Source organism: Manis javanica, chromosome 4 (assembly GCF_040802235.1).
Source record: "Manis javanica isolate MJ-LG chromosome 4, MJ_LKY, whole genome shotgun sequence".
Taxonomy (NCBI): domain Eukaryota; kingdom Metazoa; phylum Chordata; class Mammalia; order Pholidota; family Manidae; genus Manis; species Manis javanica.
In genome coordinates this window covers 183,007,808-183,034,743 of record NC_133159.1, presented here as the reverse complement: position 1 = coordinate 183,034,743, position 26,936 = coordinate 183,007,808, and the positions used below count along the sequence as shown (strand labels likewise).

General features: G+C 52.7%; 2 protein-coding genes across 8 annotated transcripts in view; both read right to left on the bottom strand.

Moving 5' to 3' along the window:
* TBCD (tubulin folding cofactor D) overlaps positions 1-12,421 on the bottom strand; it is a 147,470-nt gene extending 135,049 nt beyond the window's left edge. For 2 of the 6 annotated variants that reach the window (XR_012130989.1, XM_073236175.1), the window contains exons 1-4: positions 12,155-12,421; positions 11,085-11,135; positions 1,736-1,833; positions 604-705 (exon numbers count right to left, since the gene is read on the bottom strand). Coding sequence is in view for 4 of the 6 variants with exons in the window: in XM_073236175.1 (XP_073092276.1) it covers positions 604-705; positions 1,736-1,833; positions 11,085-11,135; positions 12,155-12,338 (435 nt within the window). In the remaining 2 variants the exon portion in view is untranslated. Of the gene's footprint in view, positions 1-603; positions 706-1,735; positions 1,834-11,084; positions 11,136-11,413; positions 11,864-12,154 lie in introns of those variants that run through there. The other 4 variants (XR_012130988.1, XM_073236174.1, XM_073236177.1 and 1 more) reach the window with 4 other exon arrangements.
* Positions 12,422-13,610: 1,189 nt separating this feature from the next.
* FN3K (fructosamine 3 kinase) lies at positions 13,611-26,391 on the bottom strand. 2 transcript variants are annotated; one of them, XM_073236199.1, is made up of 6 exons: positions 26,362-26,391; positions 19,361-19,512; positions 18,589-18,680; positions 18,168-18,250; positions 14,810-14,932; positions 13,611-14,035 (listed from the first exon to the last, which is right to left on the bottom strand). In XM_073236199.1, exons 1-6 carry the CDS (start codon positions 26,374-26,376, stop codon positions 13,697-13,699), a joined length of 804 nt encoding a protein of 267 aa, XP_073092300.1. In that variant the 5' UTR covers positions 26,377-26,391; the 3' UTR covers positions 13,611-13,696. The 2 variants fall into 2 exon arrangements, with proteins under 2 accessions (XP_073092300.1, XP_017512459.1); XM_017656970.3 differs by lacking the exon at positions 26,362-26,391 and adding an exon at positions 21,237-21,621.
* Positions 26,392-26,936: the final 545 nt, after the last annotated feature.

The following is a 26,936-nucleotide window of genomic DNA, read 5'->3' as shown; positions in this document are numbered from 1 at the left end:
GGCTTACGCTGAACACCTGCTTTCCTTCTGAAAGACTGGAATTTCCAGAGGTATCCGCTCCACAGAGGGTACCCACAGGACAGCCCCCAATAAAAATCCTGGGCACTGGCTTCTGTGACCGCCCCTCCCACACACTGTCACAGCTTGGTGCTGAGAGAATTACAAGTGCTCGTGTGACCCAACTGGGAGACGACTCAGGAGCTTGCTCCTGTCCTCCTCTGGGCTTCCCACGTGCCTTTTCCCCCTGCGATTCTGCTGTGATAAATAAGAGCCAAAAGAACAACTACGCGCCCAGTCCCACAGTGGTGCTCAGGGTCACTGGGCCGGGGGCAGTGCTGAGGACCCCAACATGGTTCTGTATCAAGCTAAAATTAGGATGTTGTGGTTATATCCTATGTAGGCATTTTTTTTCTTTATAAAGGACACACTTTAAAATAAAATGATTTAAAGGAACAAATGTAAAGTGAGAAAAAGAAAAGAGAGGGAGCAGTCCCGAACACCCTAAGATAGCTGGAAGGAAGCAGAAGATAAGCTGCCAGTAGAGGGTGAAGCAGACATGCAGGGAGGGATGGAGATGAAAGGGAGGAAAGAAGGAACACTCACTTCATGGTCTTTAGGATTCTGATTTGTAAACATATCTAAAACAGGCTGTACATCAGCTACTTCATGAGGAAATAAACGAAGGAATGTTTTATATCCTCGAACCTACCAAATAAAGACATTAAGTTATAATCAGAAAATACAGAAAGTAGTAAAGTTATCTTTTTCTTCTATTATCAAAAATCATGACCTATGCCACCCAGTGACCGAGGAGGCATGCGCCATACTGGTGCCACATGCTAGCAAGACTGACGGGAGAGAAGCGATCTTTGCTTCACACACCACTTCATAAATATGTTGTCCCAATTTGAATAACACCTTACATGCTGCTGCTCGTCAGAAATACAGACATGTCATGAACTACAAAGTTCTGCTTCTGCCTCATTTATGCGACTGCCCTCTGGCATTTGAGGAGTAAGTCCTGGAGAACCTCAAAGGTCCTGAAATTCATCAAGGCTTCCCTGAAATGCAGAAGCACTACACCTTCTGGGGGGAAGCCTGCCTGCACGCAGCCAGTTAAGCTGCAGAGAAGTGTGCGGGGGGTGACCCACCTGGGCTGCCTCCCCATGCCAACAGCAGCACTCCCACGACTGGCAGCCTCACAGAACCCCACCGCCCACCCCGAGATGGCCGGGTCACCCCACGGTCAAAACTGCAAACATCAGTCTGCAGGCACGTGGACATCACCCGAGAGCTTGCAGGAATGCAGAGTATCACCCCAACCCCTTACCCAGAATCTGGACCATAACAAGATCCCCAGGAGATTCATCTGCACATTAAAACTTGAGAAACACCTCCATGTCCCCCAAGTCTGTTGGTTTTTTCTTTGTAAGAAATTCCTGAATTAGTCATATCTCTCACTCTCTCCCCCTGTCTCTCTTCTCCTTTCCAGCTAGGTGGTGCTTGATCTGTTTAAGTGCAAGATGCATGCTAAGTATCTCAGACACTGCTTCAGCCAAAGGACCCCCACCAACCCCGGATCACTAACACCTGATTCCACACCTAGGGTAAAAAAGACAAAAAGGTGAAGCTCACAACTCATGTTTCCTAAAAGACAACATTTTGGAAGGTAACTTCTGGATCAAGCTCATTAATAAAGCGTTACGTTAACAATAAAGCAGTATACAAATGTTACCTTGGTGATGATGTAAAGAAATTTAAAAGCCAGATGTACAAGGTCCACTGGAGATGTCTCATCCTGCACTACATCCAGCAATAAGTTCATCATCCATTCTAGGGAAAAACATACAAAACACTCATTATGAAATTAAACATCAATATATCAAAGCAAAATGCCAAAAGAAAATGGTTATTTATAAATGTAACAATGGTACAGTGTTAATAAACCTATATAATCCAAGTGTTAATAGAACAAAAGAAATTTTTTTGATTTTAACAGTTTCTAAAAGGGCATTAGAATTAATAAAACATTCATTCCTGCTTTTAAAATGACACTAGATGTGACTGTCTAAAATGACTGAGTCCCCTACAAGGAGGAAAACCAGTCAACAGAAATACCCCAGAAATGACAAAGGTGGTAGAATTAGTGGATATAAACTTTACCACAGTACTAGAACAACTACAAATATGCTCAAGGATGTAAAAGAAAACATGAACAAAATAGAAGATATTAACACAACTAACACAACTTTGAGAGCTGGAAAGAATAAGAAATAAAAAATTAAATGAGATTAACAGCAGATTAGATACCAGAGAAGAAAAGGTCAGAACACTTAAGAAACAGTAATAGAAATGTCTACACTACAGGGAAAAAAGAGACGAGACTGAAAAAAAGTGAAGGGCCTAGTGACACGTGGGACACGACCTAGAGCGTCAGCACGCGTGTGACTGGAGGCCCAGGAGGAGGGGCGGAGACACCAAGGGAAGTGACGGCCAGGTGCTTCCCAGATCTGGTGACACTATGAACCCGATATCCAAAAGGTTCAACAAACCCCAAGTAGGATAAACAGAAAGAAAACCACATCATGGCATGTCATAATCAAATTGTTGAAAACCAGCGATAAAAAGATAACTCTAAAAGCAGCTAGAGGGCAAAAGCACACATCACATAAAGGAAAAAAGAATGAAGCCAGACTTTTTGTCAGAGCCAAGCCAAAAGGCAGGAGGGCCATCATCTTTTAAAATGCTGAAAGAAAAAATGGTCAACCTAGAATCCTATAACCAGCAGAACATCTTTCAAATAGGAAAGCAAAACAAACTATAAAACAAAAGCTGAAAGAATTCAGTAAATCTGCACTAGAAATGTTGAATTCTTTAAGCAGAAAATATATGATACCAGATAGAAACTACAATCTACAGAAAACAAAAAATAAAGGCAGAAATGGTAAACACAAGGATAAATATTAAAAATCTTTTTCTCATTTTTAATTTGTTTGAAAGAAAATTAAGCGTTTAAAGTAAAAACTGTAAAAATATTCTCTATGGTTTATGACATACATGGAAGATGTAAACAGAAAACAAAGAACAGGAGGCAGAAAGGAGAGGATCCTGTTGTGAGGCTCTCACATCACACGTGAAACAGAATCACCTGAAGGAAGAGTGAGGCAAGCTGCTGATCATGTTGTAGCTCCTACAGCAATCACTAAAAAGAAAAAAAATGGCCATGACCCAACTGTGGAGACTAAATGGAATATCAAAAAATGTTAAATTAATACAAAAGTGGGCCAAGAGTAAAGAAGAAACAAAAACAGATGAGACACCTGATCATCTACATTTGCCCTCTTACAGCACTAAAGTATGTTTTCTACCTTTATCTTGCATCTACCTACCACTTCAGCATTTTATTCAAAAAAAAAAAATACGGGAAAAATGTGGGATTCACATATAAATCAAGTATAAAAATCAAATGGATAATCATATCTGACTTGATTGTTTATAGTTCATGATGCGTGATCAAAACCAAAAGTTTCTGTGATATGACTGCCCTTGCAATGCTCACCATGTAAGAACTTGTTCACCGTGTAAGAACTTGTTCATTATGCTTCAAAGATTGGAGACTGTTGAGAATTAGGCTTGGGGTTGATTAATGATTGTGCATTGAGTCCCCTATACAGAATTTTATTGTTGTTAACAACCATTTGATCAATAAATATGAGAGATGCCCTCTCAATAAAAAAAAAACAAAAAACAGATGAGACAAACGGAAAACAAATAACAAGAAAGTTGATTCAAACCCTATATTGATGCTGCATTAAATGACTAAACACTGCGATAAAAAAGCAAGGATCGTCAGACTGGATTTTTAAAAAAGGGGAGACAAGTAATAACCTACCTACATGAAACGCACTTTAAAAATAAAAACATAGCAAGGTAAAAGGAAGGAAAAAGATATACCAGGTGTGATTAATCCTAAGAAAGCTGGAGTAGCCATATCAGTATCAGACAGAGCAGGCTTCAGAGCACAGAATTCACAGAGATAAAGAGAACATTTCATCATGAAGACTTAACAATCCTGCAACTGGACACACCAAATTACAAACCTTCAAAATAAACAAAGCAAAAACTGAAAAACTGAAAGGAGAAATAAATCTACAATCACAGCTGAAGGTTTCAATTCTCCTCTCTCAGGACTTGATAAGAACAGGTGAGAAATTCGGTGAGGACATCAAAGATATAAATAACACCATTTGTAGAGGACATTTACAGAGTACTACCCAATAGCAGACTAGACACTGTTCTCAAATGCACATAGAACTTTCAACAAAACAGCCCACACTGCTGGGTCATAAGTCTTAACAAATGAAAAAGACTGAATCTGCACCTAGGAAATGCAGAGTAAAACTTTGATGAAATACTGCCATACGCTCACAAAAAGGGTTCATTCAGATCAGGAAGATGGACAGTAGTAAATGCTAACAAGGATGTAGGGCCATCGCAATTCCCACAGATGGTTGGTGGAAATGTAAAATGGCACAACCTCTGTGGGAACAGTATGGTGGTTTATCACAAAAGCTCATCACTACAGCACTGATCACCACGGCAAGGGGTGGACATTCATTCTACAGCCCAGTCACTCCACTCCTGCATATTTACTCAGAATGAAAATACACATCCACCCATAGAATTGTCTTTGAATGCTTGTAGCAACATTAAAAGAGTGCAAAAACACAAACATCCATCAGCAGGCGAAGAGTAAAAAAATTGTGGATAAGTTTATTATTATTTAACAAACTTGTTTGTTAAATAATACTATTTAACGCAAAGAAGCCAGAGAGAAAATAAAGTAGATCAGTGGTTGCCCAGGGCCAGGATAGGGAGACAGACCACAGAGGGACAGAGGAACCTGCTGGGGCTCAAAGTCTTGCCCAGTAGAGGTGCCTATGCTTGTCAACATTCAAACCGGGGCACACAAAAATGGGTGCATTTTATTATGTGTAAATTATATCTCAATAAAGTTAACTTTAAAAAGAACTTTTAAGAAAGAATGAAAATGTATAATCATGGATAAAGAGATCAAGTTAGCATTATCTACAAACTATGTATTTACCTGAACAGAAAACACAAAAGGAACAAGAGGAAACCAGCGAGGTGAACATCATCGCTAAAAATGAAACTTGAACACATTATGCCAAATTAAAGAAAACAGTCACAAAAGACCATAGTGTCTGATTCCATTATGTGAAATGCTCAGAATACACAAATCCACAGACAGCAAACAGATGAGTGGTTGCAGGGACTGGGGGGAGAGTGGCTGTTGACGAAACGGGTTTCTTTTCGGGGTGATGAAAACGTTCAGGAATTAGAGAGCGGTGCTGGTCACACAACCAACCATGATATACTAAAAAAGCAATGAGACATACACTTAAAAGGGTGAACTCCATGGTATGTAAACTATCTCAATAAAGCTTTAAGAAAAAGTGTGCCTACACATGTACATCCCATTATACAGTATTGCCATTTACAAAATACATATACAAAAATGTATCAAGTACACCATCAAAAATGTTAGAAAATATAACAAAAATAGTTACAAAAAATAAAACATACTTAGAAATAAACCTAAAAACAAAGTTTCCAATAATCACCTGAAGAAAATTACCAAACTTTACTGAGGGACACAAATGATCTGAAGAATTAGAGACATACGACTATGTCCTCAGACAGGAAAGTTCAATCTTGTAGAGACACTGACTCTCCCTGTATGAATGTGCAAATTTAACAAAATCCCTAAGGCATCTTCTGAGGGGTGATAAAATAATTCTGAAGTTCGTCGCATTAATGAAGTGTGAGAGAAGAGGGAGGAAAATAAGGTTGGATTCAGACAAAACATATTCCAAAGCAACTAATGACAAGGATAAAAGAGCATACAGATAAAGGGAAGAGGACCGAAACTAGAAACAAAGGCCGGTGTATGTATTTCACACACATCTAAAGTGGTGCTTGTAACGGGAGGGCGGAGAGCTGCGGAGTGTCTGACAAACGAGGCTGACTTACACAGTCAGGGCAGACAAGCTTTCTAACACATGCTTCCAAAGGCCAAACACAAGACAAATGACAGTTTGACAACGTAAGTATTTTTAAAAACTCAGGAGACAAAATACACCACATACTAAAAGACAAAAGCGAAAGGCATGACACATGTGCAACGCGCAGACCAGCATCCATACTATTGTTTCCTTTTCTACAAGGGACCTTTTTCCAGTTCATTTTATGATGACCTCTCAAAAACCATTCAGATCACTCTAAACAACTCACAGGAAGTGTAATATTCCACGATCCACGAAGGTGAGAAGTTTCTGGCAAGAAGAAAGTGCCGCAGGTCCAAGGCTGCTGCGCAGGGGTATGATACAGGCCATCTTCGCTCCTGAGCAACGACCACACCAGCAGTCCCCGCGGGAGCGGACGCGAACCCAAGATCTACCGCAAGAGGGAGCCGGCGGGCCCAGTGCCCTGCACTCTCCCTGGCCGGCCGCCTCAGGGGAGGCTCATTTCTCCGGCCCTGATCATCGCCCCTGCGGCCAGCCCTCTCCCGCACATCTCCGACCTGCAGTTGCCCCTCGCGAGGCCTGCAAGCTTTCTCAGGATAAAAGGAAGGCAGGGTCGATCCCAGTGAACTCTAGGATCCAGAATCTAGGGAATCTGTGAAGCTTTTGCTCAGAAGAGCCCTTGAGAGCTCGCAGATCTCTCAACATCTTCACTACCAGGGCTGAGTGCACTGCCGGGATTTAAGTCTCGGCTGGAACACTTACTAGCTGTGGCCTTGGGCAAGGTACTTCGCCTCTCGGAGCTGTCCTGCAGTTTCCTTTTCTGTAAAGTACGATCAATGATAATTGACCTTCCACAGGTACTGTGAGGTTATTGTGATGACTCAATGAGCTGATCTGCTTAAAAGCTCACTCAGAACAGGGCAAAAATCAAGAGTTAATGCACACGGGCTGCTCACGTCTGGTGCAGCCCGCACTCCCCCACTGAATGTGTACTTCTGCGTCATTAAACCCTGCTTGTGCCTCTAGACCTGCTCCTGAATTCTTTCTCCATCAGAGCGAGGAACCCTCCCACGAGGTGGTCTCGCCGAGCACGGGGAGGTCCCCCTGGACTGGCTTACTGACAGGGTTTTGGCGACCCTGCAGGGACTCAAACACGCACACGCTCAGGTGGAGGGTTTCTTTGCCGGTGGACTATGTAGAATACACGGCCAGTCTCTCGTCCTCTGTCCCCACAGCTGCTTCTGATAAGAGGTGAGAGGACTGGAAAGCCTCAGGCCAGGCTTCTGAGCTGATTCTCAGCCCCTGAACAGGACCCATCCCACAACTCCCCCTTTCCCTCAAAGGGGAAGGGTCTTTTTCCCTGGAGAAATTCCGAAGGAATTGGAAGCTGCAGAAGACAGACACAAGTCCCAGGAACCTGAGGTCTTGCCGCGGCCTGCTGAGAAATGAGAGCGCAGCAGGAGTGGGAGAACAGCCTCAGTAAGACGGCAGAGGAGAAACGGCTGCAAAACGGAAGCCAACGGGACTGAGGGCAGACAGCTGCCAGCCTGGAGTGCTTGCGAGAGAGGCACCAGCACACTGAGGTGGGGAAGAAGAAGATCCTGCTGACGAGGCGAAGCTGATTTGTTCTGAGAACTTCCTAAGTGTCCAAGACTGCACTGGCCGGCATCATTTTAGTTTTGCCCTCCTGACAAATATTCTGAAAGCTGAGCTAAGACTATACAGGTAGATCCAGACTGTATGGTGGTGTCTGAGGGGCTAAAGGGGGGAAATGGGCAGTGTTCTACTCCTTCTCTGAAGTGTTGTAATCTTTCCAATGTAGCTATTTTTCTTGTGGCATCTCCTCCACTTCGGTACACCTGGTGGACTGGGTTGATGGCTAGTACCATCTCGGCTCCATGAAAACATGTTTGCGAAGAGTATGTAGTGCCTTCTCTAAATGCTAGATGCTGAATTATTTGTTGAATTGTAGATCCCAATTCTGTCCTGATCTTACCGGATGCTACTATACTTGAATGGTTAATAAACTGCACCGTGCTGCTGACAGCACAAATAGTGAATGCGCATGAATAAACAGTCCACAAGGGGAGATGGTGCCGATTTAACAATAAATGTAAAAAATTCATCCTCACGAGAAAGCAATAAAATGCAAATAAAACCACATAATGCCTTGTCCCCTTTTAATAGGCAACTTGTTTATGGTGGTAAAGGTTTCAAATATTCAAATCCACCCCTGCCAAGGATGCAAAGAAAAGACAACCTTCATATGCTGTTGTTTGAAATTTAAGTTGAATTTGAAATAAGTACCAAAAGACCAGCACTTCCACTTCTAGGAAATTACTTAAAATATTGGGAAAGTTGCACAAAGATGTGTATTAAGGATGTTTGCTGGGCTACTTGCAAGAATACAAAACTAGACACAGGTGCCCTTACCAGGCCTCCCACTGTTCCTAAGACCCAGCAAAATACAAGCACAGTCGCAAAGGGAAAATCCTGAGCAGTGGTGAGAACAGGAAGAGAGAGGTTTCAAAGACTTCTGGGAGAAAGACAGAGGAGAGAGGAACTGCAGATTAGACAGGCAGAGGCCCTCAGCATGGCTGAGGGGGGCCTGTGGACAGCTCTGGGCTCAGAGTCGGCAGTGCGGCGGGGCCCATGGCGGGGTGGGGGGGGGGGGGGCGGCCATTGCCCCAGCCCCATGCTCATGCTCACCTGGGGAGCAGGAGCAGCTTTTATCCCAAGGCAAAACTCCGACAAATGCTTAAGCAAGTGATGGGTTCTCTGGAGGATACATGGGCACCCCAGATAAAGGTGTGACAACTCGACCAACTGACTTGCTCCCAGGAAAACGTACCCACAACACACCACGCTACCCCACTGCAGCTGCCTGCCTGAAACCCATTCAGGGAAGGTCCCTCTGGACAGCTCCCACTCACAGTATATAAACAGGAGCCCTCACCTGCATCCATTTGATCTTAAATGTGGACAGAACCAGCAACGTGAAAAGACGACATTATACAGAAAGGCTGACCCAAAGGAAAGAGGTGAGCTTGGGGGACAGCAGAGAGCAGCCAGAACTTGACTCAGATTTGGAAGCCATCACAGTGGTCAAGCGAGAATGGAGAATGGGAAGCAGATTACTGCACATGCTTATCTCAGCAGCCCCACCTCCAAACCCAAGAGCAACAGTGATGCATAGACAAATCCACAACAGAAGAGAAGAAACACGAGCCAAGAGACATCAGCAGTGACGGGGAAGCTGGGCAGCAGCAGTGAGATCCTGAGAACTGAGGAGCAGCCCAAGGGCAAGTCACAGCTCCAGGCCCACAGGGACAGCAAGGGCAGGATGCAGGTGGGGCTGAGGTTCCTGGTCACAACCCCTCGCCCATTACTCTCCAGAATGGGGGATACCAGAGCCACCAGCCACGTGGTGTTTTTCATTTTAATCAAACAAAATGTAAGATGCAGTTCCTCAGGCATACCAGCCATATTTCAAGTGCTCAGCAGTCACAGACGGCTAGTCATGACTTTCCCAGACGGGGCAGATCTACAGCATTCCATCACCACTCAGAGCTCTCCTGGACAGAGGTGCTCCGAAGAAGGAAGGAGAGGCCTAGAGCTGGACACGTGTGGCCGAGGACAGCCCTGTGGCCAACTCAACAGCAAGTCAGCGTTCTGGGCTGGAAGACCCACAAGGCCAGAGCACCGGCAGCCTGGAGCATGCTCCCCAGGCAGGAAGACCCAGCCGGTAAGACAGCATCAACACATGCCAATCCAAGAGCTCTTCAAAAGTAAAAGCAGTTGTCAAAAGAAATTCAAGATCATCATCTACGTGAAAAGCAAAGATCAAAGAGCAGAACGTAAGGGAGACACTAAAGGCCCAGAGCGACACTCGTGGAGATCCGGCACCCGATTCAAGGCGCACCGGAGGGAACAGGAGCAGAGCAGCGATCCGGTTGCTCCAGAAGCAAGGCCCTGGCAAAGACGCAAGTCTTCAGCCTGAGATTGCCCAGCAAATGCCCAGCCTAAGAGAAGGTAGCCGGGCAAGTTATCAGGTTCTAGAGACTTTCAGGGGCAAAAAGGGCTCCTGAAAAAGAACGCAGACCTCGGGGGGCTTGGCAGCAGTGGGTACAGGAAGGCAATGGGAACCACACCGCGTCTCCACCCAGCCAGACCACCAACCCAATACAAAAATGAATCTTTGCAAGACAGGCGGCGTTCCAAAGGCTTACCTTCTACGTAAACTTTTGGCTCGCTGAAGAAAAAATGAGCACCAGCCCACTTTTTAAAATGTGTACACCCTAAAGCTACCCCTTAGTGCCTCCCATGGAACAAGTTAGTTTCAACAGCCCTGTGGGGCAGGCAGAGCTGATAAGCCCCATTTTACAGGTGAGGAAACCCAGGCCAGAGCAGCTGAGTGCTGGAGCTGGGACGTAACCCCTGAAGGCCTGGCCCAGGGGCTCCTGCATCTAATGTCCACCCCAGGCTGCCTTTCAACTCAAATCACTATTGCTACCTTACTCTTTCTCAAATCCCAGGCCAGGGGCACGTGTTACTTCTGATGGCAGGAAGAAGGAAAAAAAATGAAGTCAAAAATAAAACAATGACACAAAAGAAACAAAAATTCATTTCCCTTATAACAAATCAAAGGAAACACAAACCTCGGTGTCTCCACCTGTAAATTGGAGATGACCATCGAGGTGCCACCTGAGACGCTGTGAGGACCAAATGGCGATCCCAGTAAAGCACCTGGTCCTCTTAAGAAAATGTGCCTGGAGGCAGGCCGGTCGAACTGGACATGATGTGGTCTTTCATAAGCAGGGGGAAGAAACTGGCTCAAATACTTCTGCCCGCAGCCTAGAGCGACGTTTGGAGCTACCACAGTATCACAGGCCAGCAGAGCTAACCGGCCGGACAGCTAGGAGACCCGGCTCTTCATCCTGACAGCCTCCGCTGCTGGGCACCCAGATCACAAACCAAGGCCCTGTGGCCATCCGCAACTGAATGACCAAAACCAAAATCGTCAGCCTCTATTCTTACCAAGGTGTGGGTCCAACAGGTGAGGCTGCTCCTGGTATTTGTCCATTATTACTAGAAGGAAAAAGCTGAGAATCAACATCACAAGGCAAACATGCCCGGCCACCCTGCGTTCCCCGGCTGACCTCCAGGGCGTGGCTCCTCGGCGTCCCCAGTCCACTCCGCTCGCCAGAGCACAGGCCGCCTGGGCTCCCACCGCCCGCGGGCCCCCCCACCCCCGGCCCCTCACGCCACGACCTCCTGAAGCCCGGGCAGCCTGGCTCCCCCCGGGGCCCGGGGCCCTCGCCTGCGGCGGCCCTCGGCTGCCACCGCCTCCGCCTCCGCCCTCTTACCGGTCCCCCGACACTCAGCTCGCCCCCGGAACGGCTCCGGGCGCAACTCCCCGCGCCTGCTGACCCCAGGTCAACGCCAAAGGCACGGGCTCTGGGCAGTGAGCGGGCCCGCGCGGCGGGGCAAGGCCGCAACCGCGGGCGGGTCGCCAAAGCGACCGGTCTTCCCGGTCCCGGCCGGGCTGCCTCTCTCCGACAGTCAGGCGGTCTTACTACAGACCCGGCAAAGCCACGCAGAGGTTTCTTCTGAGGAAATGGCCCGCAAAGACGGTTCTACTTGGTCACAAAACCCTGGCTGCCCGGCTATGGGACCCGAGGGAATGGCTTGGAAATTCCCGTTCCGGGCAACGGTGAAGGTCTCCTCCACGCGGGGACCTCGGACTGACCAGGCGGGCCCCACCCCGCGCGGAGCGCCGCTGCCCCGCTCGGTCCTGGCGAGCCACGCGCGCCGTCCGCCGTCAGCCGCCCCGGCGGCGCCCCAGGGCTGCGGAGCCCGACGGCCCGGCCCGCCGCTCCTCCCCCGCCGCGTCCCCCTCTCGCGCCCCGCCGGCCCGCACGCTGCCTCGGAAGGCCTGCGCTTCGCGGCGGCGCCAGGACGGGGCGGGGCGGGCCGGGACGCGGAGGCCGCCCCGCGGGCGTCCTCACCCCGAGCCCTCCGGGGTGGAGAGGGGCGCCCGCCGCCCTCCGCCTCAGGGGAGGCGCCTCCGCCGCGCCCACCTGCGCCCTCCCCCCGCGCCCGCGCACCTCGGAACCGCTCCAGGGCGCCCTCCCGGGCCGCGCGGTCGCCCAACACCGCCCGCAGGCGGCCGAGCAGCGCGCGCGCCTCCAGGCTCTCGCCGAACGACTCGAGGGCGCCGCCGCAGGCCAGCACCTCGTCCTCAGGCCCGCCCTCCGGTGCGCCCGCGCCGGGCTCCGCGCTCTGGGCCATCTCGGCGCCCCGGGATGCGCGCCGAAGGACCGCGGCTGAGGGAAGGAGGCGGCCGCCGGCGCGGGCCCCGCCCCGCGACCTCCGACCTCCCGCGCCAGCACGCGCTACGGGGCGCGCCGGCCGGCAAAATAGTGCGCGCGGAGGAGGAGCCGAGGCTGGTCGGGGCGGAGGCGGGGGCCGGGCGCTGTGGTCGGGGGCCTGACGCAGGGCTGAGGGCGGGGCGGGGCCGTCGGTGGTTGGATTGGGCGGGGCCTGGACCCCTGTGTGGAACAGGGCGGGGTCTGGGTTTGGGCCTGGGCACGGGCTCTGAGCCCGTGGGCGAGCTGGGGCGGGGTGAGATCTGAGCCTGTCCGTGGGTGAGGTGGGGGCAGAGTTTGGGTCCGTGCGTGAGTTGGGGTGGGGGCGGGAGTCTCAAGCTGCGGGTGGGGTGGGACCTAGACCCATTGGAGGCGGGGCGGGGACTAAGCCTGTGGGTGGGGCGGGTCCGGGACTTTGCCGGGGAAGTGGGGCGGGGCCTGGGATTTAGCGGGTGGGTGGGGTGGGGCGGGGCAGGGGCCCGTGGGTGGGCGGGGGTGGGGACCAGGTATTGGGGCGGGGCGGGGTCAGGCGTGTGTGGGGTTGGGGCGAGGGTACGGGTTAGGGTCTGGGTTAGTATTGATCATTATGGCCTCCCATCTTTGTGACTCCTGTGTGGGTGCTGCAGTTCCCCCAGACTCCACCTGCCCAGGGCCAACCAACCCCACCAACGAAGACAGCCCTGACATCGCGGGCACGCCGGCCACCCTTGCCTCCCCGGACAGCCTGCCCACCCTGGACACCCAGACGGCCCACCCTGGACACACCCCACTGCCCTGGGCTGTCCCGCGCCCACCTCTTGGCCCAGCGGAAAGCACGCCGGCTGGAGTGCAGCCGAAATACCACGTGCCCACATCAGGGCCCTTCCATCCACCCCACCCCAGGGAGGGTGAACTCTGAGGCCCACTCAGCCCCACAGGCGCCACTCAAGAGTGGGGCCCATCTCGGGGTCCCCACCTCTACTTCAGCCAGAAACCGGAGCGCTGAGTTCACAGGGGTCTGTGACACCAGCTCCTGCCTAAGGAGGCCCCAGATACGTGTGTCTCTATAGCACTTTCTGAAAACGTCCAGACTCCACATTTCCCCCCACGCAAGTAAAGGAGCCTGCTGGAAGCAACTGGGTGCCTTGGGCCCTCTGCAAACTGGCCCAAAAGCATGGAGGGCAGAAGTGCAGGTGAAGCAGACACAGCAGTCCCATCCTTGAAGCCCCCTGACTTTATTAGTGCCCGGAGCTGCCTGTGGCAGAGCTGCCCTAGGTACCTGCTGAGCAGGTGGGCTGGCGGCTACTTGAGAAGCTTCCTCATGGTGCCCAGGGACGGGGACCTGTACTCCCGCCCGAAGTGGTTCCAGTGGTTCAGGTAGTTGAAGAGCTGGTAGAGCAGCAGGCGCTTGTCAAACCCAGGGGCCTTGGGGACCTTGCGGTGGTAGGCAGTGAAGAAGGGCCTGGGGAAGCCCCCGAACATCAAGGCGATCGCCAGTTCAAACTCAGAATGGCCATAGAAGGACGCGGGGTCATACACAATGGGCCCAGAGTCGTCCTCACCCACGTTTCCCGACCAGAGATCCCCGTGAAGAAGGGCAGGGACGATCTCTGTGCCACAAAACAGATTCGGAATCTTCACCTGAGAAAATAGTTACCATACCTAGAGCCATGAGCCTTAGACCCCTCATCCAGTATGTGGAATAAGGCAAAGATGGTCTCCTGTTCGTTCAGGGTCCACCCACAGCACTACCTACCAAACCTAGATAAGGGCCTTCTGGCTCCAGGAGATGCAGCTTCATCTTACTATTGACAACTAATCTGGGTCCAGAAGCAATGCAACACCAATGATTCAGCTCTTCTGGAGTGACTGTCCTCGCCTAACCTGAGTGGGGTCTTGCGTGTGATTCGGCATGCCTTCTCCACCCAGCACGTGTGTGCCTGCACCTCTTTTGTATCCTTCTGGTTACTTCATTAATGAGTTAAGTAAAATTTTTTGGCTGCATTCTCACCATGGATTGATAGGCAAATTCTGTTTTTAACATTTTAAGAGTTATATTTTGAAACCAGTCACTCTGGGGCATCTGCTACCTGCATGTGTTTTAAGAGGCAAAACATTCATGCTTTGGCAGAGTAAGAGTGGACAAGAAAGTAACAGTAAATGCCTCCATTATGAGCCAGGCACCTGTGTTACACATGGGCAAAGTCTGAACTTAAGTACCAGATGACCTACTGCACTCAGGGGCCAAGTGTCCTCGTGTCCCACTCCCTCCCCAGTTTCCCCGTCAGGCCGACAGTCAGACACGTGTCCACAACATGACCAGCTCTGCTCCAAGGCTTAGGGGTTCCTACTCTCGCTCATTTCTACCAGAGGGCCCCAACAAAGAGGTGGACTTGCCCCTCCCACTGTGCCCACCTGTAGCTGTGACCAGAGTTCACGTGCCTCTCGGTCAGCATAGTCCTTCTCAATGAGGTCCAGCTGTGCCTGGAGCCGGTGTCGGGTGAAGAATGTCACCCAGTTGTCCTGCCACTCATTCACCTGGGCAACAAAGGGACAGGAGGTTGGCACTTCAGACAGGGGTCACAGGACAGTTATATGGGAGCCTGCCTAAACCCTAGAGCAACCTCTAAAAGAACTCAGTTAATATCACAGCCAGCCAACAAAGGAGTAAGATGGAATCACTACAAGCACTCAGTCCAAAAAGGGCAGATAAAGGAGAACAAGGGAAACGGAGAACAGACAGGACAAACAAAAAACAAATAGCAAGATGATGGATGCAAACCTAACCATATCAATAAGTACATTAAGTGCAAATGGTTTAAATACCCCAGGTAAATGACAGAGATTGACAGGCTGAAAAATTCAAGCAAGACCTGGTTACAAGCTGTGTACAAGAAATGCACTTTACGTATAAAAACAGAAATTAGGTTAAAAGGTTGAAAGGATACACCACACTAACACTAGTCAAATGTAAGCTAGAATGACTATACGAACATCAGACAAAGTAGATTTCACAGCAAAGAGTGTCACCAAGTACAAAGAAAGACATTTCACAGAAAAGGGCTCAACTGATAAAGAGAACATAATAATCATAAGTGTGTATGAACCTAATATGTGGCAAATAAACAAACTGATGCTCCACATGATTAGTCATCAGGAAAAACAGAACCTCAGTGAGATACAGCTTCACATTCACTAGGATTTAATTTTTTTTTTTAAGTGTGCAAGGGTGTGGAGGAACTGGGGCTCTCCTACACTGCTGGTGGGAAAGTAAAATAGTACAACCACTTTGGAAAATATTTTCACAGTTTCTTTAAAAGTTAAATATGAACCTAGCATATGACCTAGTCATTTCCCTCCTAGCTATTTTACCCAAGACAAATGGAAGCATCTGTTCACACAAACTCTTGTACGTGAGGGTTTGTAGCAGCTTTACTTGTGAGAGCAAACCCTGACCACACCACAGATGTCCACCCACAGGCAGTGGACAACAGACTGGTTTATCATACAGTGGAGCACACGCCTGATGCACGGAATAATGGGGATGAAAACTGAAACGATTATGCTGAAAGAAGCCAGGAAAAAGTACATACCATGTGATTCCACTCACATTAAACTCCACAAAATGCAAACTTATCTGTAGTGACAGAAAGCAGACCAGTGGGGGCCAGGGTCAGGGAAGGGCAGGTGGAGGAGATGATGACAAGAGGACACAAGGATGCTTTGGGGTGACAGATAAACTCTTTGTCCCAACAGTAGTGATAGTTTCCCGGGTGTGTACATACGTCACACCTTACCAAGTTGTACACCTAAAATAGGTGCAGTTTATGTCGATTATACCTTCATTAGTTGTTTTTTCTAAAAAAGATGCAGATGCAAAGCTTATTTTATACACTGGATGCCTCTGTGAATCTCCTTAGGGAAGGGAAGTTCTGAGAGTACCCTCCCAGTGACCTGCAGACCGATCAGCATTCCCAGCATGGAAGCATTCCCCGTGCTGGTGCCTTGGTCGCTCAGCCCCTGGGTTCAGCCCGTGGTGCCGGGTGCACCGCAAGGGCAGGTAGGGAACTCTCCCCAAACAGCCTGAGGCTATATCCCCTTGTTCCCCATCTGCCTGCCCAGGCCCCACTGTCAGGCTCTGTCTTCCTTCTGGACAACCAGGTCATGAGGGACACAGACTGAGTGCTGGGAGCTGCAGACCGGCACTGACTAGCCCAAACCCTCCCCTGGACAGAAGGGCCATGACCCCCTCACCCACAGAAAGATGTGGCCTTCCCTGAGCCACCCGAAGGGGGCCACCTGGGAGGCCCCAGCCCCCACTGTGACGGGGTGGGGTGTGTGGCAGGAAGAGCCCATGCCTTGCAGTGGGACTGTGGGTCAGATCCCAGTCCCTCCACTTCCTGAGTGCATGACCTCAGGGTGTCACCTGGCTTCTCTGCATGCCAGTGTCCTCATCAATCAGTCGGGCCAATAACCTTACCCGCCACATGGCAACGGGGCGAGTGGAGTGGGACACAGCACTCAGACACATGCCCTGAGTGTGGTCGTGCACAAAACTTGGCCTCAAGGGGCTCACCGCACCTGGTGGCCAAGAAGCCCGCTGCCGATGCTCAGGGTGGCCGTACCAGTGGCCACAGCCCCCCAGGGCCATCTCAGCCCTCCCACAGAGCTTCAGGCTTGTCCCAGGTGCCACACCCAGAACATCTTGTCATGGTGCATGGGGGCAACACGTCCTCATAGCCCCTCGGCCCTTCCTGGCTGGGCTTCAGCCAACCTAAGCTGCTTCAACAATCCTGGAGTCTGAAGGGGCACTCAGGAGCCACCTGTGTCCCTCGCCCCATTCTCATCGGCTTCACACCTTGCGGCTCTGTGTGTGACTTCATTCCCCAGTTCTTGAGAACCCACATCCTAGGTCAATCAAGTCTTTGGAGACCCCACAGCCCTTAAACTCAACATCTAATGCAGGACAAGCCGCGTTCGGCCACACTTGCCTGGGACCAGTATGACTATGCTGGCTATGGGCCCCAACAGGCGTATGACACAGGAGCCCCTCTGCCAGGTAACCTTGTCCAGTGCTAGGGACCCCAGATGTGAGGGCTGCCCCTTGGCTGGGATCCCTACATCTGCATCAGGTTTCACAAGGGTCTCGTCCCACGTGACCCCAAACTGGGAGGAGTGCCCTCCACCCACACCAGGGAGAGACACAAAAGGCTGTCTATTCTCCAAGTCCACTCATAGCAGAAGTCCACAGAGACTGAAAGAGATTAGCGGCCACCAATGGCTGAGGGCAGGGAGAATGGGAGGTGACTACCAGTGGGCACAGAGCTTCTTTTCAGGGGGATGAAAATGCACAACATTGTGACTGTACCGAAATCCACTGAAGTGTACACTTTAAAACAGTGGTGTTTAGATCATGAGAACTACATCTCAATAGTACTAATACATTTTAAAGGCCTGGGCTGAGTGAGCAGGGCTTAATCCGTGACCTCGTATGCTGCCTCCCCACGCCCATCAGGCCCCACACTCATCGTCCTCCCTCCCGCAATATTGCCCTTGCACCTGCTGTTTCCTCTGTCTGCCTCCCTCCGAGCTCTGCTCAGTGACCCCCTCCATCTGCCCTCCCTGTCCCAGGCCTCAGGGCTCACATTCTGCTGTCAGGCACCAGGTGCTCAATCTTCCTGGCCCTCTATCACATACGTGGGGAGAGGTGACCAGCTCTGGGGCACCAGAACGGCCATCAACCGAGCAGGCTAGTCCTCACCCAGGCACTCACCTGTGGGATGAAGCCACAGCAGGTCACCGTGTGGAAGCCGAACTTGGTCACGTGCTGGGGCTCTGCACCCTCAGCCCCCCAGCCTGTCAACACAAAGAGCTGCTGTCTCTCTCTTAATGCCTCAGCTGCCCTGCTGATATGTGGGTGGTCCGAGGAGGCACTGCATGAGCAGCAATTGGACAACATCTGGGGCAGCTAGGACATTCCTGCCTCAAGCACACTGGACAGCAGGGCTGCGTACAAAAGGGGTCATGAACTAATTCTACCAGCTCCATCAAAATTCTCCTGTAACGATCTCATTTCCGTGCTGCAGTGTGAAGGGAGACGGCGTGCAATTCCACTGTCACTGAAAGGTCACCGTGAGTGTCAGTCCAGGGCAGGGCCACCTGGGTCAAGGGTGCGCAAAGGCAACGGGACGTACCCACTGTGTTCTCCTGCTCCCTCGACTTGTCCCTGAGCTTCTGGTTGTAAAGGTGCAAATCTGCCATCTGCTCTCCAAGTTTTGATGCGTGACTGAGGAAAATAGAATTGTAGCCAATTAAATAAAAAATAACAACAGCTGGCATGTTCCATTTCCAGAAATGTTTTAAATACCTTTAACACTATGCTCCATTCTTTAAAAAGTGAAAAACAATCTGCAGGCAATGGCCCTTTCCAAACCCAAAATAGCATAAACTCACCAGAACAGGACAGGCGGGTGTTTCAACAGAAGCCTTAGGAGGTACTGAGAATTAAGTGGCAAAAGCTCAAAAAGTAATGTTAAGGGAAAAGCCAGCTCCTACTTTTTGTGAAAACAAATGTAAATCACATATAAGAAAAAGACAGATGATAATCAGACTAAACTGTTAGCAGCGGCCATTGTGGGTGCTTCATATCTTCCTTATAGGAGGCAGGAAACAATTTTCTTAGCAATGAATGAACATGACTGAATATTAGAGAAAAACTCGAGGACTTCAGGAAGTTGCTGGATGAGACCTTGATCTGCCCAAGTCGAGCTCATGTGAAGCGCAGGCAAGGGACGGTCAACACATTTACTTGCTGCAGCTTCGGCAGGGCCAGAGTGGCCCGAAACCAGACTCAGAGCCTTATCTCTGTGAAACTGCTGGGCGGCGGGGTGCGACTCAGCCTCTGCCTGCATGTGCCCTCCTGACCCCCTCCTTCTCTCCCCCTCCCTCCCTCCCACATGCACACACCTGCTCAGACTCCTCATCTTCAGGTACTCCATCACAAAGACAGCCCCACTTCCCGGCAGGGTGATCAGCTTGATGGGCCGAGGCACCCGCACCACACCGGTGCTCCGGAGCGCCTCCAGGCTCGCCATCTCCCCTGCGAACATCTGCTGGGCCTGCATCCGGAAAATGGCTCTGAGCTCAGACTCCAACTGGGGCCTGTGCAGCGGCTGTGGGCTCGCAGCCCCGGACAGAAGCCACCGAGTGGGATCACAAGCGCCCAGGACCTTTGGTCACTGAGAACTGGCTGGGAAGCGAGGCGATGGCCTTTCAAAGAGTTGGGGTGCCATGTGGCCCCCTTCAGACAGGGAGGAGCTGCAAGAGTGAGGCTGCACCTGAGGCTAAGGGTGGGTAGGATACTGACACCCCTCGGTGAGCTCTGAGAGGTGAGGAAGCACAGAAGCAAGGAAAGGTGCTGGGGGTACAGTGGGGTGCCAGGAAATGCAGGTTAGTGGACAGACTGGGGGTGGGCCTGATCCCCTTCCAGGTTACCTGCCCGCCCTAGTGCCTCAGGAAATCAGAGCAACGGAGGACATTGTAGCATAGGGTGGCATGGGATGGGATGCCAAAGTGACGGGGCAGGGAAGGCGGGGCTGGGAGGGAACCCCCAGAGACAAACTCCCAGCAGGGTCTGGGGGCCAGGGAGGAGCCGCCCACCCTGCCAGGAAGCAGGCGGGCCACTCCCCAAAGCGGCCTCCACTATCTAGGGGCCTTCCTGCTTCTGAACCATTTCCCACAAATATCCAATTTTGAATTAGGTTAACTCTCACCTTAGGTATGCCATCCCTTAGGTAAAAACGTGTCTATTGATAGGGTTTGTGAATACTTGTGGCTACAAAATCACACCTCCTGACCGAGACCACATCATCTATTTACACACAGGAAAAGAATGTCACCACACCTGCGGTGGGGGGGTGGGGGGCTGGCATCCAGAGCTGGCGGGCATCCTGCGGTCCCAGCCATGCCCAAGGGCGAGCCCCCAAGCACAAAGAGGCAAAGAACCCCGGGCTTCAGACTGTCACCTGCTCCCTCCCAGTGAAGGCGCTGCTGATCTGCTGTGTGCCAGCTCTGAGCAAGGGGGGTGCCCCAGCCCGGAGGAGCTTTCAAGGACCAGTACGAACCCTGACCCCAGCGCCACCTCCCGGTGAGTGGGCTTATCATTCTGAGGGGTTTGGGTTCTGAAATCGTGTTCCTGAGTGGGTCCCTGGGCAGCCAGAGCAGGAGAGCTGGACCCCCAACCCCTCCTTCATCCCAGATGGCAGAGCCGCACGGAGGGTCACTCGGAGTCCTCCCACGCCCACCACTGCTGCACCTCACAGCGGGCGGGCAGGGCGCTGTCCTTAGCACCTGGGCCCACTCACTGTGGCTGCCTAACTCCCTCACTGGTGAAGCATTGCTATTTCCCTTAGATATTTAGCAGCAATATATCGAGCAAGGGATGGAAACAAGGCCCAAACACACGCAAGAGAGCCTCCTAGCCTGAGCCTGGGCTGGGGGGTCTGTCGCCGTCCCCGCCTCCTCCACCGCTGAGGACCCACAGGCTGCAGGGCTCGGGGCCCAGAGCTGGGCAACCACCCCACGCCTGACGGGCGGAGGAAACAAGCAGCGGAGTCTCCTGTGCGTCCAGCAAAAGGAACCGCATTAATCCTGCAGCGGCCAAGCCCCGGGCACCCCACACAGAGGAATTGGGCCCGCCCGCCCTGCAGGTCCGGCTCCGCAAGGCCGGGAGCTGCCCGGGGCGGCGATGCCAGGCGGGAAGGGGCGGCCCTGGACCCGCGCCCCGCGCCCCTCCCCCAGCTCCCGCGGGGTCGGCTCGGGCCGGGGATTGCGGGGGGCGCACCTGCGTCCTGTGGTTGACCTTGACGAACACGGGGCCCGTGTCCGTGTCGTAGGCGCGCCCCTCGCTGATGCAGCCGCCGCCGGGGCTCCCGAAGGCCCGCAGGGTCGCGGTGCGCAGCTCGGCGCGCAGCAGCTGCTCCATGGGTGGGGGCCCGGGACCCGAAGCGCGGGTCGGGAACAGTGGGGGGCCCGGGGCGCAAGCTCACCGCTGCCAAGGCCGCTGCCCGCGGGGGAGGCGCCAGTGCGCGTGGCCTGCGGCTTCGGCGCCGGCCCCGCCTCCCGGCCAGCCCCCTCGCTGTCCTCTCCAGCGGGGGCTCAGGCCAGGCGCACCCCGCCCCGGGAGCGGGAGGCCGTCTCTGATAGGGACAGAGGCGGGGCGGCGCCCTCCGCATGGGTCCCCATGGCCGGTGTGTCTGGATAACCCAGGGTGGGCCCGGCCCACTCCACCCCACCCCACCCCACCCCACTCTCTGAGGTCAAACCCTGAGGCGGTAGGGCCTGACCACCTCTGCTCAGACCCCGCCCACCCAGAGGGACACAGGACACAGTCCAGGGGACACCTGGCTCTCCCTGGGACACAGGTCACAGAGCCGACTAGGTCTTACACTGCGGGTTTGCTCATCAGGGTCCCCAGTGCCCATCAGAGATAGAGGGGGTACTGCTCTGGGGCTGATACCAAGCCACTGATCCCACCCCAGAGGGACTCCTAATAATGGAGAGCAGCGACCTAGGAAAGGGGTTCCAACACACATGCCCGGGTGCACACAGGCGTGCCTACATGCATACACGTGCCTATGCACAGGCCATTGCAGGAGAGCAGCTGTGTCCACCCGTGGAAAGGGCATTGTCTCCTTCCTCCTAGCTCTTCTCCACGTGTCCAGCCTCCCAGCCTTTTTTTCTGTCTCGGGAAGCGCACCCCCTACTGCACCCTGAGGAAGGACTCCCGACAGGCCAATCCAGCTCTCCACGCGAGCAGAGTCTTTACTTATTTACCTTTTGCCTTTATCAAATGTACATGACAGTAGTTCAACAGCCCCCTGCCCCCGCCCACTCCCCTCCCCTTGGTAACCATCAGTCACTTGGCAGTGTCTATACTGCTGTTTTGTTCCTTCTGTTTTGCTTTGTTTTTATCTTCAGCAAATATGTAAAATCATTTGGCATTTGTCTTTCTCCACCTGGCTTATTTCACTAAGCATGATACCCTCTAGCTCCATCCATGTTGTTGCAAATGGCAAGATTTCTTTTCTTTTTATGGCTGAATAATATTCCCTTGTGTATATGTACCACCACCTCTTCTTCATCCATTCATCTCCTGATGGACACTTAAGTTGCTTCCATTTCTTGGCTATTGTAAATACTGCTGGAATAAACATAGGGGTGCATCTGTCTTTTCAAATCTGGAATTTGAATTCCTAGGAGTGGAATTCCTGGGTCAAATGGTATTTCTATTTTGAGTTTTGTGAGGAACCTCCATATTGCTTTCCACAATGGTCGAACTAGCTTACATTCCCCCCAGCAGTGCAGGAGGGTTCCCCTTTCTCCACATCCCTGCCAACATTTGCTGTTGTCTGTCTTTTGGATGGTGGCCATCCTTACTGGTGTGAGGTGATATCTCATTGTGGTTCTAATTTGCATTTCCCTGATGACTAGCGATGTGGAGCATCTTTACATGGGCCTAACAGCCATCCGTATTTCTTCTTTGGAGAAGTGTCTGTTCAGGTCCACTGCCCATTTTTTTATCAGGTTATTTCTTTTTTGGGTGTTGAGGTGTATGAGTTCTTTATATATTTTGGATGTTAACCCTTTATCAGATGAGTTGTTTATGAATATATTCTCCCAGACAGTCTTTATTCTCAATGACATCTGGCCGGGTGTGGACTCCAGGCTGCGAATGGGGCACTAGCATCTGACAGCCCCCAGGGAGGTGCCTGGGTAGTGTGGTGCCCTCCCTGGGCAGCACTAGTGGGCCGTTTCAGGATGGAAATGCAGGTCCTCTAACCCCTCCGACTTGTCCTCAGCTCTTTCTTTACAACCTCGCTTCGTCCATTCCCTTTGGGAATTCTAAATCGTTGGCCTGCAGTGTGTCCTAAAGCTTCTGGGGCCAGGCATTGAGCCCAGCCCTCCTGCCCTCTCTGGGCCCCCTAGGGAAACGCTGGAGTGCACCCTTCAGGCCACGGATGTGGTTTATCCATGCAGGCTCTGAGCGTAGCAGATGGCAGCCTGGCTGTGGCACCTCCCCAGGCACTGAGGTTCCTCCCTGGCCCCCTGTGGGTCTGGGCATACCTGGGCTCAAGTGCGGAACCTTACCTGGGTTCTGCTGATGAAGACACCTGCGAAGAGAGAACCTTGACAGTGTGAACCAGTCCCCTCATCCCAGACCTGCACCGGTTGGGTTTGAGCTCAGCTGGAAGGCAGGACTCAGGCCTGTGCAGGCAGCCCGTGAGCTGTGGGTCCTTCCCCACCACAGCTGGTCTTGATTCTCCTGGCTCCCCAAGAGCTAGAATTACAGCTTCAGGGGTACAACAGGCGCCTCTCAGCCTCAGCTGGGCCTCAACCCCAGGACTGTGACCGGAGGAGTCCTTGGGTCTCAGACGTGTCTGGAGGTACAGGTCTGGCAGTGGGACAGACCGCAGTGCTGAAGGGGTCCCATGCAGAGGGAAAATGCTCTTGCTCACTCAGACCCCTTACCGTGGACACAGAGTCCAGCGGCACCAGAAGGAACACAGCCCACAGCCGGGAAGGACTCGGGGAACTTGTAACACTGCTCAGAAACGGGCCCCGAGGCCAGCACAGCAGCTAGAATCTGTCTGGAATGAGGCAGCCAGGGTGGGGGCTTGGGTATGAGGCCCTGGCTGCCCCCTGGCACCCTCAGGGACTGTGACCGTGTCTGGTGTCAAGACAAGTCAGCCATCCCGGGCTCCATGGGGAGCTGGGGCCCCACTGTTCAGGCTGATGGCTGCCCTTGGGAGAGGATCCTGCCACCCCTTCAAAATTCAGACGGCTGTAAACTGGCTGCTTTTCTAAGCCCACAAGTCTTCACCATGCTGACTGCGGCTCTGAACATACTCAGCGGGTCCACATGCTTCTGCCCAGGAGGAAACCCCGGCAGGGAGGCCAGTTCTCAGGCAAGAGATTTGGAAGCAAACTTCACAGGGAGGAAAGAGAAAGTATCCCCAGAGTGGGGTGCCATGCAGCTGACGGTGCTGAGCCTCAGCAGTCCACTTTATGAATGAGGGCTCCAAAGGTCGGGGGCCTCATCTAAGATGGCCCCTTGTGCTGGTCCTATGGCTCCAAGTGCAGCTCATTCCCATTACACTGGGTGGAGGGCCCAGAGCCCCAAGGGCTTTCCGGTGCCTAACCCTCTGGGTCCCTCGCAGATGCCAACCCTTGTGTGGTACAGCGGAGGAGCTTGAAGCTTGTTAACTTCCTGTCTGTTTGGAGCAAGGTGGTACCACCTTCCAGGGGGTCAGTACCCTGTTCTCCACAGCAAATTGAACTTCTTTCAGAACTTGCATTTTGCATTTTCCTTCCTTGTTTTGGCTGTAGTTATTCAGATTCCCCCTGAATCACAAACATCATCACATTAACAGAGTCTTGCCCGCCTCCACTGGGCACATTCCCTGCAGGCGCCTGGTCAGGACAGCAGGGTGCCCCGGAGGGCAGGTTGACGCGGGGCAGCAGGGCCAAACGGTGTGGCTCCAGGAGGCAGAGTGCTCCCCACCCAGGGCCAGCTCCCTATGAACCAGACGAAACTGGAGGAGGACAAGGAAAGGGCGGGCTGGGTTGGTTAAAGGGCCCGTTGCTTGCAGCTCAGTGTCTCCCCCAGCCTCCCCTGGTGCGCTCCCTTGAGCAGACCAGCTCCCTCCCCTGCAACAGTGAGCTCCCTTCCTTGGAGAACGACACAGGCAGGTCCCTGGTGACCAGCACCAGACCAGTTAGGCACCAGGAACAGAGGGAAGGAGAGAATGGCCGTTTTCTCTCCACCCCTTGCCCCAGATCCAGGCTCTGAAGTGGTAAACATCATTGGTATGTGAGCGGACTAAGGCCAAGCGGGAGATTCTGGAAATTCTGGGTGAGAACTTCCACTCACCCTACACATGCTCACACCCACTGGCATGGGGGCTCAGCACAGCAAGACACACCCACTTGCACACTTGGCTTTTATGTTGGGGGCACCCACGGGGTCGGGGCCTCTTCACAAGAGTGCCCTCTCTGATGTCTGAGCCTGGCTCTTGAGCCACAAATCGAGGAGGAGCCTCAAAGAGACCTCAAAACCCCAGCCCGGAGGAGCCGTACCCCCTGCCGGAGAGCCGCCCAGCTGCACCCCCTCGGTTACGGGGCTCCCGGGTCAGAAGCAGCAAGTTAGACTGGAGGGTGGGAAAGTGAGCGGGATATGGGGACCAAGGGAAACGCAAGTGAGGTACGTGGAATTTAATGATGAGGAGGGACCCGCTCAGCCCCTGCACACAAGACCCCACACAGGGCAAAAATGCAGGGCGGAGCAGGCCAGGCCCCTCGGCGGGACAGCAAATGGCCTGAAACATGTTTGAACACCTGGGGGGTGGCAGGGTCAGAGTGGAGTGTCGGCTGGACAGGGACAACCCGGCTCGAAGGTGTCCGAGGACGCCACACCCTCCGTTTCAGGCAGAAAAGCCTATTTCAGGTCTACTTCCCTGAGAAGGTTGCATAATAAGCCACTCTGGGGTGGAAAGCTAATTCCCAGTTACCGAAAGACTTACTTCCCTGGGAAGGTTGATACCTGACAGGAGCACAGAACGAGGTGTTTTGATTCGATATCCCATTTGCAGTAAGAAATAAGTACACCGACCCCCACCCAGAGGGCTGGGTCCACCCCCAGGTCAGCAGCCACCGCCCGAGGCCTCCGGCCCCCGAAGCCCTGCTCAGGCTCACAGCTGCCCCAGCTCTTCTCGTCGGAGGCCGGGAGCTGCGTCCAGAGCCCCCAGGGTCCAGCCACGGCCTCCACTGTTTCAGATGTCGGGCGCCACTCTCAAGGGCAGGAGGCCGGCTGCTGGCAGGACACGCCATACGACTGTCCCTTGGCAGTACACCTCTACACGGAAACCCCATCTCACTCCACCTCTGCCGCCTCCCACGGGGAGACTCACGCTCAGGAGGCACATCCAGGGGCTTCCTCGGAACAGAGTCCCCGAGCAGCAACTCTGGTGAGCCCAGGAGCCTCTGGCAAACCTTTATATAAAAATATGCACTAGAAATTATGAATACAAAATGAGTCACCAAGGTAGCTATTTCAGAATGAGAGATTACAACAAACAGCAAAATTTAAAAAGCTGGTGAACACTGCACCACAAAAGCCCGTGCCAGGGCCCTGCTCTCCAGCTAGGGTGCGGCCACCTCCGTGACCCCCGCATCCGGCCCCCCATGGCCGGCTCCCTCTGGAGGTCTGTGAGCACCTCTCAGGCCGGGACTGCTGAGGCGGAGGAGGGTTGGGCCCACAGGTGAGCCGGGCGCAGTCAGCCCTCATGGCGCTTGGCACAGCGCCCAACGGGATTCTTGCGGGAAGGTTGAGTGGCCACGTCCTGTGGGAGGCGGCCTCACCTCTCAGAACCCAGCAGGGAGAGAATGCACCTGCTCCCATCACCAACTCGTGGTTTCCAAATGCCAGGAGGGCACTCACCTCCTCAAGGTCCACGTGGGCCACAGGACGGGCCAGAGACTCTTT